General features: G+C 38.2%; 4 protein-coding genes across 4 annotated transcripts; all 4 read right to left on the bottom strand.

Moving 5' to 3' along the window:
- Positions 1 to 514: 514 nt before the first annotated feature.
- LOC145898388 (GATOR1 complex protein NPRL3-like) lies at positions 515 to 2520 on the bottom strand. The gene is made up of 2 exons (XM_082986828.1): positions 2004 to 2520; positions 515 to 1958 (listed from the first exon to the last, which is right to left on the bottom strand). Exons 1-2 carry the CDS (start codon positions 2394 to 2396, stop codon positions 720 to 722), a joined length of 1632 nt encoding a protein of 543 aa, XP_082842954.1. The 5' UTR covers positions 2397 to 2520; the 3' UTR covers positions 515 to 719.
- Positions 2521 to 6201: 3681 nt separating this feature from the next.
- LOC145898408 (heparan sulfate glucosamine 3-O-sulfotransferase 6-like) lies at positions 6202 to 9519 on the bottom strand. The gene is made up of 4 exons (XM_082986849.1): positions 9212 to 9519; positions 8432 to 8592; positions 8017 to 8191; positions 6202 to 7416 (listed from the first exon to the last, which is right to left on the bottom strand). Exons 1-4 carry the CDS (start codon positions 9434 to 9436, stop codon positions 6820 to 6822), a joined length of 1158 nt encoding a protein of 385 aa, XP_082842975.1. The 5' UTR covers positions 9437 to 9519; the 3' UTR covers positions 6202 to 6819.
- Positions 9520 to 11346: 1827 nt separating this feature from the next.
- Positions 11347 to 14085, bottom strand: LOC145897084 (heparan sulfate glucosamine 3-O-sulfotransferase 6-like). Its single transcript, XM_082985254.1, has 4 exons — positions 13915 to 14085; positions 13392 to 13552; positions 12671 to 12845; positions 11347 to 11937 (listed from the first exon to the last, which is right to left on the bottom strand). The coding sequence occupies exons 1-4, from the start codon at positions 14083 to 14085 to the stop codon at positions 11347 to 11349; spliced, it is 1098 nt and encodes a 365-aa protein (XP_082841380.1).
- A 1192-nt stretch (positions 14086 to 15277) lies between these two features.
- On the bottom strand, positions 15278 to 18011 carry LOC145898405 (heparan sulfate glucosamine 3-O-sulfotransferase 6-like). The gene is made up of 4 exons (XM_082986847.1): positions 17540 to 18011; positions 17089 to 17249; positions 16514 to 16688; positions 15278 to 16027 (listed from the first exon to the last, which is right to left on the bottom strand). The coding sequence occupies exons 1-4, from the start codon at positions 17804 to 17806 to the stop codon at positions 15422 to 15424; spliced, it is 1209 nt and encodes a 402-aa protein (XP_082842973.1). The 5' UTR covers positions 17807 to 18011; the 3' UTR covers positions 15278 to 15421.
- Between the last annotated feature and the right edge of the window lie 91 nt (positions 18012 to 18102).

The following is an 18102-nucleotide window of genomic DNA, read 5'->3' as shown; positions in this document are numbered from 1 at the left end:
AAACCCAGATCTTATCTGGTACTCGCAGCAGTGCGGACGAACTTGCCCCAATGTCGACCGACTCCAGACGTTTGCCTCCTGCTCATGCCTCACCTGTTGAAACTACTAATGATGGACGCGTAATAGCTGCTGTTGTTGCCAGCGAATTATCAAATAAAAAAGGTTACGGCGCATAACATTGTTGCTGAAAGCGAAAAACTGCGTCTATACTGGCAGTATATTAGTTGACGTATTTTGTTTACTACATTGAGTTGTTTTGATCCTTGGTTCTCACAGACATTAAAGTATAACATGCCATGTTCACCAGCGGAATTTAGACAGATTTTATTAAAATTTGTCAGAAGTAGATTTGTATCTGTGCACAGGTAATGTCAGTGCTCCTGCACAATCACTTTCTTTTAATGTAGGAACTGCAAATTTATTAGGCAATGGATAGTGCAATTTCATGACAATAATCAGAAAGAAATGCAACCATGAACCAACAAAAGTCTTTGTTTTATCAAAGTACAGTTCAATAAAAAGAAACCTTCTAAAATCTTTCCATGTGTGATAAGGTATTTTAATTTATTGAAATGACAAGTGCATTAATCATTGTTGATCTGTAATATTTGTACCATTCAGAAATTATTATAAAGGTAGCAATAAAATCTCCCGCTCTTTGTGATAATAATAAAAATTTGCGAAAAAAAGGGTAGAACATAACTAGCAAGAAATTAAATTCAAATCTTTGTCCAAAAAGTGGAAGCAATCTCATCCTCTCTTACAGAAGTCAGTAAAAGGGGTTTAAACTTCTCTAAAATTGTCACAAGTTCTGGTCGCATCATATTCTCTCTGTACATTATTTCCTCCAAATGATGTTTTCCATCCAAATAATGCAAAAGTCTAAGAAAAAGGCACAAATCTTTGCTATTATGTGCTGTTGGTATGGATTGAAAAACTGCTTGGCAGACTGATGGAAGTTGGTGAAATTCAATTTCCTGGTGCTGATTTGCAAAATCAAAACATATGTTTAAAACTTGCTGATTTGTTTTTTGAACTGACAGTGGTGTAGGTGGAAGGAAATACACATATGTATGATGTTGTACTAAAAATCTGTGTTGCAACATCCAATAAACCACCTCGACCAGATGTTTTTCATGCCCAAAAAATGGCCCTGTTGGTAGTTGTGAATCTCCAAGACTTACAGGTTGTGAAAAATATGACAGAACTTCGATCAAGTTCATCTGAAAAGTTTCATGAAAGATTTCAACCCATTTGGAAAGAAAAAATAAGGTTGCAGTTGGAGCAAGTACGTAGACATTGCTTTCACACATGGGGTAAATGACACATGCTTTTCCCCAGTGCACTAAGTGCCTCGCTATCATATATACATGAGTAAGTGACATATCCGCATCTGTAGATATTCCCTGTAGTGATTTTGTAGGCTTATATACATTTAGGAATTTTACAAGGGTTGAGGAACTGCCTGACCTCATTGAAGCCCAAACGTTACTGATGTTAAAAACAAGAATTCCGTGATATGGTTGAATTTTGTTCAAACTTTCCTCAACTGCTCTAATTTTTACAGTTCCAGATTGATTTGCTACATTCATGTTGTGCACTTTATGATAGATGCAAAATGTTATCCATATGTTGTTATTCAGCAAGAAATCAGTTATACCAGTGGCCGTTAAATCATCAAACACTTGCCTCAAATTCTGTGCCAGTTTGCTGCTGCCCAGAATCTGTTGGTGAACTTTTCCAGGGCATGTTTCATGTTCCTCATGGATGTTCAGCATCATTTTAGTCTCCTTTGTCATGTAACCATCTCTGTTTTCTTCAAATCGTAAGGCAAGGCCAATTTTCGCTGCAAGTTGCTGGTAGGACTCAATAACGGAGTAATCTGCATTTGTTTTTAACACAAACACAACATTGAAAGAGAGGATGTTGGTTGTGTTGCCTGAATGGCTTGCACTGTTCTGAGGGTTTGATGAAACCAAACTTTCAAATTGAACTGGTCGGACCCTGTTGCAATCGAGGTTGCATTTTTCTGGCACCAGAGGAAAGCCAACAAATCGAATTCCATTGATTTTAACATCAAAGTTCTGGCCACATATTTTGGTGTTACCTGGGCTGAGTATCTGTCCAAGAGTTTCCTCGGAAAAATCAAGAAACTGTTCCAGAAATTCACGAGTTTGGTTAGTATTATCATCACTTTCTATTTCTGAGTCATCATTATTTCCAGCTCCAAGACTGTTGAGATGGTAGGTAGATGCGTTTAGTTCAGACTGACTTTTAGTTGACTTCAAATCATCAGTTTTAAAAGGGTACTTGAACAAAAGTTTGCTGTTAATCCTGCTTCCATACATGGACAACATGATTCCGAGAGGTTCCCATGGCATGTCAGCATTCATCATGGACCAATAATATTGCACTGTTAACTATATTGATTTTACTTGTGCATTTTTCTAAATATTATGTATGTATATAGATGAAAACGGTCGCTCTAAAATATATTCATACATACAACTATGTCCTGCAATGTTGTGACTATTGTAGCACGAAATCATTACGCAATAATACAAAGTGGTCTGCAATGCAGATGAATATAGTTTACCACACGGTTACAAATTTTTTTGTTGTTGTAACAATTTTTGAACATTTATTGTGTCGCAAATACTTGCCTTTAGATCTGTGGACATTGTTTACTTCGCGTGCAGATGCAAGTTCATGCAACGCCACTTACTCTTGAAATCCAATAAGAGGAGGGTTATGCTGTCTTCTTTTGGGGGGTTTACCGCGATAGTTTATGACGTCATAAATACAAAAATATGATTTTTGGCTTCAGTTCAGGAAAAAGTGGATTATGCATTTTATTTTGTGTAACGCCGCAATTACTGCACAATTATCTTTTGGTTTTATAAGAACAAATGAGCTTATTCCCGAATCCAGTGGACTGACAGAAGTGTTCAACGGCAAAATAGCGCGGTTTTGTTGGTTGACTATATTCTTTGAAAACTAGCGTCTTTTTATTTCTTTGAGCACATATTGTCGACCTTAGAGACAGGCTGGCGATACAAACCGTATCGCCAAAGCTAAGTTGCCAGACGCGCCATAATCGCTGTTAATTCAAAGCTTTTTTTCTTCGACAAAACGCTAATTTTTGTTTTTTTTGTTTCGTACTTACATTCTTGGACAATTTCTGCTTTGCCTAAACGAAAAATTTGTATACCGCTGCGCTACACGCGTTTTTTTAAAGAACTCCTATCTAAACCAATGCATTTTTAGCCAATCTTTACCTGCAGAATTGTGACGTCAGGCCAATTAATGATGCGAAGTCGGAACCATAAATAGCTGAAGTTATATTGATGAAATATACAGCACAGCTCAGCTTTTGGTGATACGCGGTGACCGACTATATTTCTTCGTCGTATTGACCATCGTATCCTCTTAAAATTACTTTCTTAACAGGCATGTCCGTAGCCCGGAAGTAAACTGCGCTACGCTGCAGTCCTCGCTTTCAATTAAAAGGTTTCGGGGGGTTGGATGCCACTGTAGGAAAAGCATATGTCTGATATATTATTTGTTGATGATTGTGCCGTCATCAGTAACATGTATGTCAAGCCATCCCTTCCTTAATTTTGACCTATTGCCTGCTTGTTTGGCATCAACCGTGAAAATAAGGTGTATTTTAACGTCATAGTTTACTCATATTTCCAAAAATAACTTACACCTTTTTGCCCCAAAATAAGCATGCAAATTTTTAATGGTGGTCATTTTCATTGTATCATTGCCTTTATGCTGGCCGCAATGGGGAATATGGAAATAGAAGTGGGAAGCAGTTGCAAAGTAAAATTATGTAACCTTGACTTGTCTGGTTAAAAATGTTTCTTGTACCATACAATTTTCATTACTCAAGACTTTTATTGCCATCAAATAACACAGAATAAAAACTTGTTGGTAATACAAAACTTTAAATTGCAAATTCACAAGCAATAAATCCAAAACATGATAGGCAAAATTGTCCTAGTTGTTGTTACTGACAATACATTAGGATTTTAGCAATAATAAACACACAACAATCACACTGATTAAAAGAATATATAGTTAAACAAACTTTTGTATATGATAAGGTTAACTTTGTTAAGCGTACAAAACAATTACTGCAATAACGCATAAAGTAACAGTTTTTTGTTAGGTGAGATTGCTGTATTCAAAGCGTGGACTTTCTTGAGGCAAAACACTAATATCACAGCAAAACCGATGATGACATTCACCATGTTGATCCACACAGCAACAAACTCAATACCAAGTTATACAGTTCAAAATAGAAACAACAATATTTCAACACTTTACACAGAACTGCCGATAAATCCAAAATGTGCTAACATGGAGTATATGTGTTGAGGCAAGAAGGCATAACCTGTGTAGATTGACATTGATAGTAGAATAATGATACAAGTATCTGAAAAAATAAAAATAAATTATATATATATACTAGTTTGTGAAATGTGATATCAGACACATTTAATAAAACAAAATTAACAGTTTCTAATCTGACAAAGTATGTACATGTACGCATGGAGCCAATAATATGAATTTTTTGAGCTGCATGACAGATGGTCACTGTCATAGGCGTCGATTTTTTAACGTTTTGTAAAATATTAAGGGTGACTTTCCAGGTTTTATAAACACAAAAAAAACATTTCGTCAGTCGTATCGCCTTAAACATCGGTAAACGACGCAAATTCTGTTTTGTGTCACTTTGTTAAGTAACAATCCACAAGACACTTGGGTTTGTCATGATTGTGACGGTGACTATACAGGTCGTTTGAAACTAGCTTAACGCATAGTATAATATATGTGTTTTTCTGGCAATAATTTTTAATTTAAACGAAATCCAGGGGTGACAATGCTCACGTTGTCACCCCTGTTTGTTTGTGAGGGGTGATATGTCACCCCTATATCGACACCTATGGTCACTGTTTCAGTTTGCTTTTGACTATGGACGATCTTGCCAGCAAAATAGTCAAGCAAAGACTTCCACTTTGTGATAACTGCACAATCACCATGATTTGTTGCGCACCAACTAGGTGTAATATATAAATATCTATATATACAGTCATAATCACTTCTCTGCCAAAAAGGTGTTACTTGGCGAACGTATTAAAGATAGGACATTAGTTTTACAGTGTGAATTTAAGGCATTTAACTTACTGAAAATAGTTCTTTCCCAGTGATCAAGCATGTAGAGGCCAGTAGTGAGACAATAAACGTAATACAGCCATCCTATGTATCCAAAGAATGTGGTTGGTTTTTTTCCATACAGCTGCCAATCAAAACTCATATTTTTTGGCTCTATTATAGATTAAAAATCAAAACTGAAAATAAATACGGTTTGTTGCAACTTGCAATATAAAAATTTCAGCAATTAACGATCGCTGAGAAAAACCAACCTCCCTGCTCCCTCTACTTGCTTTGTTTGTTTAACATTTTATCCTGATTTTTGTGACAGATGTTTTTTTCGATATTCCTGCCTTTCTTTACGTTGCGCATGTTGCAAAATTTAACATAAAATTCAGACACAAACTTTACCATTACCACTAAACTTTTTTTTTGAAAAAAAAGCACGGAGCAACACAAAAGGAGGGAGAAGTAAAGTAAAGTTAGGATTACGGAAAATGCGGACTGACATAAAAATCATACTGTTAGTATCCTGTACATAGATGACAGCAAAGAATATCAAAACAGTATTTTTTATTGGTACACATTATCTTTAAACTAAACTGCCGCTGTTCCGAAAGATTACCGTATTTTACGGACCATAAGGCGCAACTTAAATCCTTTTTTTTCCTCATAAATTGATCGTGCGCCTTATAAGCCGGTGCGCCTAATGTATGGATCAAGTAGTGCTTTATTGCCTACACTCAAAACCAGTACCGATACTATTATAAATAAACCACCGTCTTACACAATAAACTACGGTAAAAGCAACTAGCAACTGTGATATTCATACTATTGTGACTTGCTTACATTTATTACCAAACAAGTTTTTATTTAATGAGCTTTATACGGTAACCCATACTCCTTAAAATACGTTGCGTTCTATAGCCCGGTGCGCCTTATGTATGAACAAAAAACTAATCAAAGCAATTTATTGACAGTGCGCCTTATAATCGGGTGCGCTTTATGGTCCGTAAAATACGGTAAGTTTTCCACTGAACAGGCTGAGGTACGTTCCTTGTGCGACTTCGGTATGGCTAAATTTTTACGGAGTAGAATGTGAAGCGTTGGTGAAAAAAACGGCTAAAATGTGGAAGTCCGATCATACACAAGAAAATCAAATCACTTGTTTTAAATACATATAGTTACTGCGCACATCAACAAAAGGCGTGAAATAAAAAATGGCTTATGGGCACGGATAAACCATCAAGGTTGCGGCGTTCAAATGAGTTCCAGTTGTGCGACGAATTAAGTCAGGAAACATGCGTGGTGCTACATTATCAAGCGCCCAAGAAGCAATCAATCATACAATTTGTTGAGCATACCCAATTACGGGATTGGTTTAACTGTGAGGCGGACCACCATGTACCCAAAAACATCTCAAATAAATCAAAAGCATCTAACAAAGCTAGCTGCTGGTTGAAGTCTACCAATAACCTGGCAGCTATTTATGAGCGAAAAAATCATGGATGGAGTGAAAGTTGGGGGAAAATGATGATTATTTTTAAACATATAAAAATTATTATTTGAGCGATGGCAATGTCATGCGTTGTGTTGTGTGATGTGCAACGCCAGCACCAAGTGAAATGAGCCGACCAAAACCACACATCTGAAACTTCATTTCCAACCGAAATTTTCACCAACATCTTTATAGAATAGTTCGTTGTAAGGACGAAAAAATTCCCGCAGCTTTTCCAAACTTTCGGGCGATGCAGTTTTTTTACTGTTTCGTGTGCGTCCCTTTGTGTCAGCCAAACATTTAAGATTCTTGACGTCTTCGGCCTGAGAATGGTTTCGAAGATGTTCCTCGGTGAACCGACGGTAGCAGTAGAAACCTGTGTCAGGTCGCTTCACAAAATCCTCACGGAGCAAAAGTTTTGGAAGACCGATAAAATCTTGGAGGTCCTCCATGATTGCTCCCGGATCCTCCATGAATTGTTTTCCTTCAATGATCTTGAGATTTGATTCATTGAATACTGACTTCCACCTGCCAATATGAGCTGTGTATAATCCATTGGATAAAGTTGTACTGGCAGGGTCAGCTTTGGCAAGTTCAATTAGTTTCATTCTAAGGCTCCCATGATTTTGTGATGTATTCTGCGCTTTCCACTCCTTCATCTTGTTCTGAAGTTTTGGTAAATGTACATTGACGTAGTCGCGAAAGGTTTCGTATTTCGCCATAAATTTGACGTTAAAGAGTCTGTATCTTTCTCGCTGCAAAACGAAATAAAATGATTGATTATCGCCGTTAGTGGTTTATTGCCATCGATTATTGCCAACACGTGTAGCGGGCTAAACAGGACAGGATAAGACAACGCAGTAATGCTTCGTGCAATCGCATGATTAGCAAGATCTCCCCACTAAGCATGTCCTTGACTTGGCGATCACAGCTATCGCATCGAGATCAATAGGTTTACAGGCTTCGCAGCGCAGGCATTGCAGCCTATAGGCTCAGCTATAGCTGATCAGCCACTTTTTCCTGACATGCCCGGCTTGCGAAGCTTGCAAACCTAATGATCAACAGGTTTTGAAGCACCGTCCGCGAAGCAATCTAATAGAACCACTAGACGTGTTTGGTGTCAATTAATTGGATACAAATGGAGCCACGAATTAGACATTTCAAAAACTTTTAGATCTTAACATATTTGCTGTGTCATGTTAGTTGTAGCGAAACAATATTGCTGTAGTTATGAAAGCTTAAAATATATTACGGATATCTCTTTAGTATTGCTACAATAATCGTTGAACAAGTTTTTGTCAATGAATGCAAGTTAATTTACGGCCACTTCAGGTACCATAAAAATACAAACACACCTCATGGTGATAATCAGAAAAGGCTCTCTTGGTCGGGTCGCAAACGATCAGTATCAATTTAACGTCGGGTATAGCCATCTTAATTCGCCGAGGAATATCTTCTGGCTGAGCGCTGAAGTATATTGGCGTCTTTTCCATCGCCACTTGTCTTCCGTTGGTGGGCGGCATTCGCATTCTGCGACGCACGTGAATTGGTTAATGCAACAAAAATGTATCCTGCTGTACCGGAACACGTAGCGTTTCGGCAATTAAAAACAAGTTTTCTAGATTTATTTAAGAAATAACAGCCGAGTGGTCAAATAAAATTTGACTTTATAGAAACCATGGTAGAATTTGTCATGCTTGGTCTTGTTGATTTTAACCGAGAAATTAGAAAATCGGTAATTCCACTATTGCCATGACGACTATTTACTACCGGTAGGTGTCGTAGTTGGTATTTCCGGAGTTGAAAAAGAAAATCTCGCCACCAGGTGGCACTCGCACAAGTGGGTGATGGTTTAGAAAACTAATGACGCCGTCGGTTCCGCACTTCTTAATACCAATGCCAATCACTTTTGGAAGACGTTTTGTTTCGTTCTGCAGATAAAATTTGGCTTGTTGAAACATGTATGTGTGTACGCCACGCAGCTAAACTATATAGGTCGTTGGGCGAACTAGGCAACCACCTTGGGCGCATAGCCTTGATGGAGAGCAACATTTTTCGTAAAAGTTGCTAGACCAATAAACTCCCCGCATAATGTAGTAAAACACTGCTTTCTACTGTACATTAACTCATTAAGCAGCGATTTTGGAGACAGAAGTTCAATGGGACGAAAAAAAGAAAACTTGCCAAAAAGTTTGAAAAAACGAGCTTGCGTCGGCATGTGTTTTTGCCATCGGAGCAAAACAAGTCTATTCATGTGATTTTGTAATCCTTTAATGACAACGTGAAGGTAAAATGGAGTGGTGCCGATGAAGCCTTTATTATATGGGTCTATGCGTTGGTCCCGCCTATAAATTAAACAAAGGGTTTAGACCTGTTGGTGTAGGGCACTCACCGTGACGGACAGATCATATTGACTCACTTGGGTAAATTTCTTGAACAAGTGAAAGAGTAAACAAATGTACTTATTGTGGCAAGAATTCTGCCAGGCCTGTGTTCCAAATTACATTCACCACAGGATTTATACTTTAGAAAATAAACACTTGTTCATACCATTTTATTGTCCTTATTATACTGAATAATATCCTGCCACAGTTTTTGTCGCTTTAGTATCCTTTCCAAGTATCCAGTCTCTTCAGAAAACCTTGTCTTGTTTGACATTTTCCATCCTTCTATCTTTCTCGTAAGCAGGAAGAGCACAATCACGTTTGTGAGACCGAACAGCAGCAGAAAGAGCAACCTCTTGTGTGTTCCGTTGTTGGTCATAAACCGGTTCATCACAACTTTCCACTTATTTTCACCACGACCAAAACTCTTGGAAATAATGCTGATGCGATTTCAAAACAATAAATCCTTTTTGCATAAAAATAACTGCAAACTTGAAACGGAAACAAACGTAATGTTTAGCAAGTACGAAAAATCTGCAAGCCTCTTTCACTGAAAACCTGACAACGAAAACTATGCTTGAAAATAACTCAAATCGGGCTCATCCGAGGAACTGCTATGCAGTAACAATTCTTTCAGAGTCACAAATTGCTCGCCACGCTGTTTCCTCCAGTGACTATCAGGTATGTGTGTCGCGATTCAGTGAAGTGTTACCTAACAAGTGGTCTTAACGATTTCCACCTTATTTTAAATATATACACTATCTAAGAAACTTTCGTTTCAGGCTAAAATCTGTCAGTCTTTTTATATTAGACAAATATATTTCACTTTGTTAAAAGCATCATCAGTGTCAATAAATTTTTGTCAATAAATACAAGTTAATTTACGGCCACTTCAGGTACCATAAAAATACAAACACACCTCGTGGTGATAATCAGAAAAGGCTCTCTTGGTCGGGTCGCAAACGATCAGTATCAATTTAACGTCGGGTATAGCCATCTTAATTCGCCGAGGAATATCTTCTGGCTGAGCGCTGAAGATTTTCAGGTATAAACTAAGGTTAATTGTGGGCGAGAATCGCAAAATACGAACGCCGTTGTTCGCGCCAACCGTCATATAAACTGTGGCTTTCTGGCTTGCGCAATTGTGTAACGCCATGGAACACCCGATGCGAGGTTTTGCTGTATTGTGCTTGCGCCGTAGTTTTATTACTACTGCTTTCAAAGTTTAACAACTAAACTAATTGACTTTCACGCAAGTAAACCGCTTGTCATTACAACGTGGCCACTGACAAACGACGTTTCGTTCTTGGACTGACGAAAAATGACACTTGTTTCGTAACAATGCAACATGTTTGGTAACATTGCCAAGTGTTCGGTAACAATGCTCCCTGTTTGGAAACAATGGTGAATGCAAGCACGATGCGGTTTATAGGTCAACGTTAAAGAAAATTTCTGGTTTTCACGCGGATTTTGACAAAAAAATACAGTGGCGTTTGTTTAGTTATCAAAAAAGACCAAATTATTTCACAAAAGGGGGGGGGGAGGTCCGGACCCCCTCGGACCCCCCCTGGATACGCCCATGAGTGCATCTGTTTAAACAAAAATCGTATAAATATAGAAAGAAGCTGACATGAAGGTCTATAAAGGTCTGTACACTAGTGTACATTCTGTCAGTTGCTGCAGACTGGTAAAAACGTGAAAGCACAAACAACTCTGACAAGATCACATGAAACCAGCAAAACAGCGAAACAAAGTTAACTAGGAGTCCGGCCTTTTACGATATTTGGATGCCTGCATGCCTGTCCAAAGCGTTTAATCCACAACTGTCCCCTATTTCTAATTTTGCTGGCACTGTTTCATTGTGCGTAGGTTGAAATCGTGTTGTCACCAACCGTGTTGCCTTATGTTATTTGCTGACTAACGTTATGTTGTTCCACACAAGGCAATACCCGTGGGATGGAAAAAGTGCTTGCCGTATATTATAACACATTAACTTACCGCCATTTTTCTTTCTTTTTTGATTTTTTTTTGGCCGAAACGTAAAAGGCTCAGTGTGCGTAAATCACGTGATAATTTAAACAAAAGTAAAAAAAATCAATAAAATATCGTGTAAGACAGGAGGTGGACCAAACTGTTAAAGGTTTTACCCATCCGTACATAAGTTTCAAGATATAATCAATAAACTGTAAACCTTATATTTCCTCTAAATGCGCTTTATGGCCGGTTTCGGAAAAGATTGCATAAAAAACAGATTTTGAGAACCTTATTTATTTTTTTGTTACAATTGCGCGAGGTTATGGCTCAGAGCCACCCATAGTCAACACCAACGTCCTCATAAAACTGTTGATTAAACGATCGGTAAAAGTCTCGCAGTTTCTTTAACGTTGCCTCCGAAACAGCTTTCTGATTATTCCGAGTTCTTCCCTTTCCACCCAGACAGTTTAACCCTCCTGTTGTGTTACTTGCTTGGTTTCGAAGATGTTCCTCCGTAAATCGACGGTAGCAGTAGAAACCTGTGTCAGGTCGCTTTACAAAATCCTCACGGAGCAAAAGTTTTGGAAGACCGATAAAATCTTGGAGGTCCTCCATGATTGCTCCAGGATCCTCCATGAATTGTTTTCCTTCAATGATCTTGAGATTTGATTCATTGAATACTGACTTCCACCTGCCAATATGAGCTGTGTATAATCCATTGGTAAGTATTTTGGATGCGGGATCAGTTTTTCCAAACTTGATGATGTGTTCTCTAAGATTGCCGACATCATGTGTTGCGTTCTTGGTTTTCCACTCCGTGATCCTGCTTTGAACTTTTGGCAAATAATCATCGACATATTCATCAAATGTTTCATATTTGGAAACCATTTTCTCGCCATAATAGGTGAACCTTATCCGCTGAGATAAAATATACGTCCACATTTAATTTCTTGTTTCATTTTTTAAACACTTATTTTCTTATGATAAGCAATGCTTGGCCGTTAGGTCAGCAAAGTCGTCTTATAGTCACACCAGCTGCACTGATGAGACCTTTTAGGTCGAAACAGTGGCCATCTGTCTGCAGCTTATACGCAACTTATTTTCATGTTTGAAGTAATCTGTTATTCTGGCACAAGTAAACGTATTTTACTTCACCTATTCACCTATACGTTTCGCCTGTTATTCAACTGGGCTTCATCGGTAAATAAAAGTATACGTTGATGAGTGCTAGAAGTACAGAATAATTGTAATATAATATGCCTGACAACAACACATTGCTTAATACATATGTTAACACGATGTAGGATAATTTGTTGACACCAAACCCCATGAGAGGGGAGTGCAACCAATACGGCCCATACGAGTCTACAGGGTGTATGTGAGGGACAGGATATCAAAAGGGGAGTCCATGGGCACTATTGCTTGCATTGAACCTAATTTATTTCTTCTACAAAGGCTTGCCAGCCCTAAACCCCTTGCTCTGCACCTCTTGGTAGACACATTGCTAAAATTAAAACTTTCATCAATTGTAAAAAGGGAATCGTCACCCACAATGTCATGCATGTTTTGAGTGTGCTGTATATGATAATAAGCATCAATAAGCTTACACGATTCTCTGAAACTCCCAGGTTGTAAAAAACTTCTCTCTCACCTCATGCACATAGTCGGAAAAAGATCTTGACGTAGGGTCGCAAACGATCAATATCAACTTGGCGTCCGGTATTCCTGACTTAATTCGGTCTGGAATATTCTCCGGGGCTCCATTGAAATACATTGGCGTCTTTTCCATTGTGATTTGTCGTTCGTTAGTCGGAGGCATTCTTTTCCTATGTAAACGTACATACGTGTATGAGCGAACAATTAGTTGTTATGACGTTGAAACTGAAAGGATATTTGTAATTCCATCATAAATGTGTACAAAAAAGCAACAATGTTACGTCACCCTAGTGACGATCGTTCTAACGTTATGGGATGAACGCAGGATAGTGTCTGAAAATTCTTTTCACTCGCTTATAGTGCTGTTCTATTCTATTCTTCATGCTTGTCGAGTTAACTGCTATGTGAAAAGAGAAAAGTTACCGTGCCTGCCTTGTGGCCCGTTGTAATACCGACCAGGTCATGTTTAAAACCACAAGTGCAATGAACAGAGCTACTATTATGGTATAATATGAACACTTTTATAAACACAGTGCCATGGACATCTTAATAATTTAAGCAATCGATACGAGAATATTCACACTGTATAATAAACTTCGCGATCATAGAACGGACCATGGCCTAATGGGCCTGGTTGTCGCTCCCCGTAGTAAGGTGTAAACCTCATATATACTCTCTGTTTTATTTATTGTACGAATATAAAAAGAGAATCCCACCTGTAAGACTCGTAGTTAATTTTCTCTGAATTGAAGAAGAACATTTCCATCTGTTCTGGAGATTTTACCAGCGGATGATGATTTAGAAAACGAATGATTCCCCCAGTTCCGCATTTCTTAACCCCAATACCGATTACCTTTGGAAGTCGTCGTTCTTCGTTCTAGTGATAGAGAGTTCACAAGAGATAGTAAATGTTGCAAAAATGTAGCCTGATAATATATGTATATACGGAGCCAATTAATATGTGCACTGCAGGTAGATTGTAATATATTGCCTGGAGACTCTGCGATCTTAAAGGTTTACACTAATACTAAATTTTTGTATAAATTCGGGCTATTGTTAAAACCGGTCGTTGATCTTTATTAGTTTATTGTGCGCAACAATGCCTAAAACATGGTGTGAAGTGAAAATAAAAAATAAATTCTATAAATAAGGACAGGAAATTTCCAAATAACGGAACATTTTACCCACATTTCACGTTTAAAGGCAAACTACTTACATAACGCATTATAATGTTCCCACCTTCTGGTTATCTGCGTTGTATTGCGCAATTTCCTCCCACAAGTCTTCGCGCCTCTCCACCTTGTTTTTAATAGAAATCTTATTCGTTCCGCTTGACTGCTGCTGGTTGCTTGTCAACACGAGTCGCTTTTTTGCAACTTGGATTTTTCGAAAAAATGCTAACTTTTCCATCCGTGTCACGAGCAAATATAGCGCGAAGGCATTTATTACTCCAAACAAGAAAAGGAAAAGTATCTTTTTTTGCCTCCCAAGGGTTGAGGCCTGATTTGTCATGTTAAGGTTGTTCCCAAAAGTTCCCTCAGTTTTAGGAACAAATATCCGGTACTATTGACTGGTGTCAGTGCTGTTGTGCAAACAAACTTTCCGCGTCTACAGCGAGCACTCTATTTCTGTATTAGCAAATACAACGTTTTTTTTAAAAACTTGCTTGATTACAACACACAAAAGGTAAAGGTTTGGTTGTTATAGCGACCTGATGCGAAAATACTGTTGTCAGAAATTTTCCACTAATATTTGAATGTTGATCTGAGGTTTTCTGTTTATACCTTAAAAGAACTCACGGGTAGTTTTAGGTGCAAAAAAACGTTGAGATATTTGTTCTATGATCAGATGGTCAGTCAATTTCTTTCTGCAGAAAAGTAAGTTTTCATCTCCAGGTTAAAACTGCTGGGTTTCTAGACAATTCTTACCTCATCAAGGGTTAACTATTAGATAATAACTTCTGTCCCCCATTTAAATACAATCCTGTCATTGGCAGACTGGCCCTGATATTAGGCATGTGCCTTGTATGCCTAATACATCTCAGTTTTTTAGTTTATATTACCATACAAATATATATTAGCGCGAAATACAAAAACATTTTAGACTCTTCTTTCACCGAAAGTACAACATGCTTGTGAATCAATTCGGTTCTGCCTGTCGATTTCGTGCACAAAATACAACTCTTGTGAGTTAGAAATGCCAGGAAAAGTGCGCATACCTCCCTGGTGCGTTTATTTTTCAACCCAATGTATCCATTACCTCATAACGTTACATCCCCGCCTCGAAAGCCACAGCTTGTTATATAAAGCCGTTGCTTCTTTATGGTTTATTTGCCCATCGTGTTTGTTTCAATGACGTCAAAGGCTTAGACGACTTTAGCAAACACGGGTTTTGTTTGTTTATTATATGACCGGGACCAAACCATTAACAGCGTTTATGTAGGCTACTACGGTGACCAGTAGGTTTAAAGCAAATGTAGCTTTACCCAAATCAACGTCAGGGAATCATGCTTATCTATGACCCTACAACAGTCAAATTGTTCACTGCAGAAAAACTTGACAACAACTGGATCTTGGCTTTAGTTTCAAAATGCTACCCCAAACATTGTTGCGTTGATTGTTAACGATCCAGTAAAACGATATAATTGCAAATAAAACGATATATTTACCATTTAAATGGCAATTGTGCGGGCATTGCGATTGAGCACCAGTTATTTTTACCGAAAACGACAAACAAACAGCTCGTGTCACAACCAGTCGAAATCCTCTCCAACTTCTCTATAAAACCTCTCGTTGAATGGACGATAAAAATAACTCAGTTTTTGAAAAGCAGCCGACGGTATGGTTTTCTGATTATTCCGCGTTAACCCCTTGCCTCTGTTCAAGCATTGCATGTATTCGTGATTTGTGGGGTTTGTTTGGTTTCTAAGATGTTCCTCGGTAAATCGACGGTAGCAGTAGAAACCTGTGTCAGGTCGCTTCACAAAATCCTCACGGAGCAAAAGTTTTGGAAGACCGATGAAATCTTGGAGGTCCTCCATGATGGCTCCTGGATCCTCCAGGAATTGGTTTCCTTCAATGATCTTGAGATTTGATTCATTGAATACTGACTTCCACCTGCCAATATGAGCTGTGTATAATCCATGCGTAAGTATCGTGGATGCTGAATCAGTTTGTTTGAGCTTGATGATATTTTTCCTTTGACCGTTCGCGGGCTCGTCATCAAGGGATGAGTTTTGCGGCTTCCACTCTTCGATCTTCATTTGAACTTTTGGCAAATAAGTGTCGACATAATCATCAAAAGTTTTGTATTTGGCAACCATCTTGACGTGGTTGGTAAAAAAATTGTTGCGCTGTAAATATTGACATTTGTTTATGCCACATAAACTGATTGAACAACAAATAGTGTTGGTTTTAGGGAATGAAGCCACACAGTATGTGGATTTTTATAGAAAGAAATGAAGGCACCAGAACCTTCACAGACATTTTAGTAAATTATAATGTCAATTTCTTCAAACCAAATCATTTGTTGTACATGTTTGCCATAAATAAATAAACATAATAAAATAAAAGACCACATTGACACAGATCGTCAATCACTTCAATTTTGGACAATCGGTACCACCTAGTAAGAACAGGTTGATTTATGTTATTTAAATGACATTCTTCCTCCGTATCATGAGCCTAACAAACCAAATGCAGTGGTCGCGTTGACAATAATTGCAATTTCAACATCGTTTTTGGCCGATTAACAAATCTTGGCAACATCGACGCCTTGTATCGTTGAGGAAAGTTAATTATAAGAGATATTTTGGGAGATGGTTTGTAAATTTACCAACCTCGTGGACGTAATCGGAAAAAGCCCTCGGTGTTGGATCGCAAACGATCAGTATCAGCTTGACGTCCGGTATTCCTGACTTAATTCGATCCGGGACTTCTTCTGGGGCGGCATTAAAGTACGACGGGCTCTTTTCCATAGCAACCTGCCTATCGTTGGTGAAGGGCATCTTCATCCTTCGAAAAGAATACAGATTTGTTTAAGAATAATCGGAACATTTTGAGAGAAAAATTGCGCTGGTAATGATTCATTGCTTGAGCTTAGAACTGCTTTATTCGCTTTAGCAATTAAGTAAAGCGAGGCATTACATTCGTACACAGAGTGTACAGGAAAAAATATTGCGTGTTTCGGCAGATTTTTTTTCCTTGATTAACAAAAACGCGATTCTTGTTACCTTGCACACAACAACCTTGATAGAGAATACTTTTCATTGGAGAAAAATTGTTTGAACAAATCTTTTGCTGGCAGCAAAATAACACTTGGTTTTGTATAGACTACTGCTTGGTCATATCAGACATATTGTTGATTTCGGTTTGAATGCGATACAATGTCAGAACGGTAGTAACAAAACTTCACCTGTATTTCGTGTAGTTAAGTTTTCTTGAGTGGAAAAACTTGGTTTCCCTTGTTCGGGGGATTTTTACCAGAGGATGGTGATTAAGAAAGTGGATTATGCCGCCCGTTCCACATTTCTTAACTCCAATACCAATTACTTTTGGAAGCCGTCGTTTTTCGTTCTGAGAAAAAACAAAGAATTGACATTATCTTGATGAGGCTACAGGTTAACAAGATATAAAATATTCATGATAAATCAAATGCTTGTATTTCCAGGTTCCTCGGGTCATACATAACCAAGTCACCATTCAACCTTTCGTAAATAAATATGTGGATTTGTTTTTTCCCAATCAGCGTACCGTCACAAAAGGTTATGAAATACAAGCAGTTTTACACAAGTTCAAAGGGCACCGAGAAACATTGGTACAAACGTTTGCGTTAGCTTGAAACTAACAATAATATTGACGTGCACCTTTACGTTCAATTCGTTGTACTGCGTAATCTCCTTCCATAGGTCATCGCGTCTCTGCAGCTTGCGTATGATGGAAATATCAGTCATTTCATTTTGATGCTGCCAGGTATTTTGCCCCCAGTGTGTTGCAAATTGAATTTTTCGACGAATTGTCGCCTTTTCTGTGCGTGTCATTACAAGATAAACCACAGATGCGTTCGCAATTGCCAATAGTATGAAAGCAAGTATCCTTCTGTGGTTATTGCGAGACAGTACGGCCCTTGTCATATCCAAAGTTGATTTAAAGAATTTTCATGGAAATCGTCTGCAACCCTTGGGGCCTTTTCGAATCTAGCAACATCTAACAATTAAGTCGCCCGAGAACGTGGAAGATGCTTTCAGTCGTGTAAGTGAAGATGACCATCGACATTTTTTTACTTCTATTCGTGCAGTTCTCTAACTTTACTACACCTCCATTATTGCCTAGAAATTCTTTTTGGCTGTAGGTTGAATACGTGTAAACAGATACAAACCTTAACGATAAAATAGTAATATTTCATGCAATGGCATGATAGGCAGGATCG

The sequence above is a fragment of the Ascidia mentula genome, chromosome 4 (assembly GCF_947561715.1).
Source record: "Ascidia mentula chromosome 4, kaAscMent1.1, whole genome shotgun sequence".
Lineage (NCBI taxonomy): Eukaryota > Metazoa > Chordata > Ascidiacea > Phlebobranchia > Ascidiidae > Ascidia > Ascidia mentula.
Note: the sequence above shows the minus strand (reverse complement) of the source record. Positions and strands in the feature narration are given on the sequence as shown.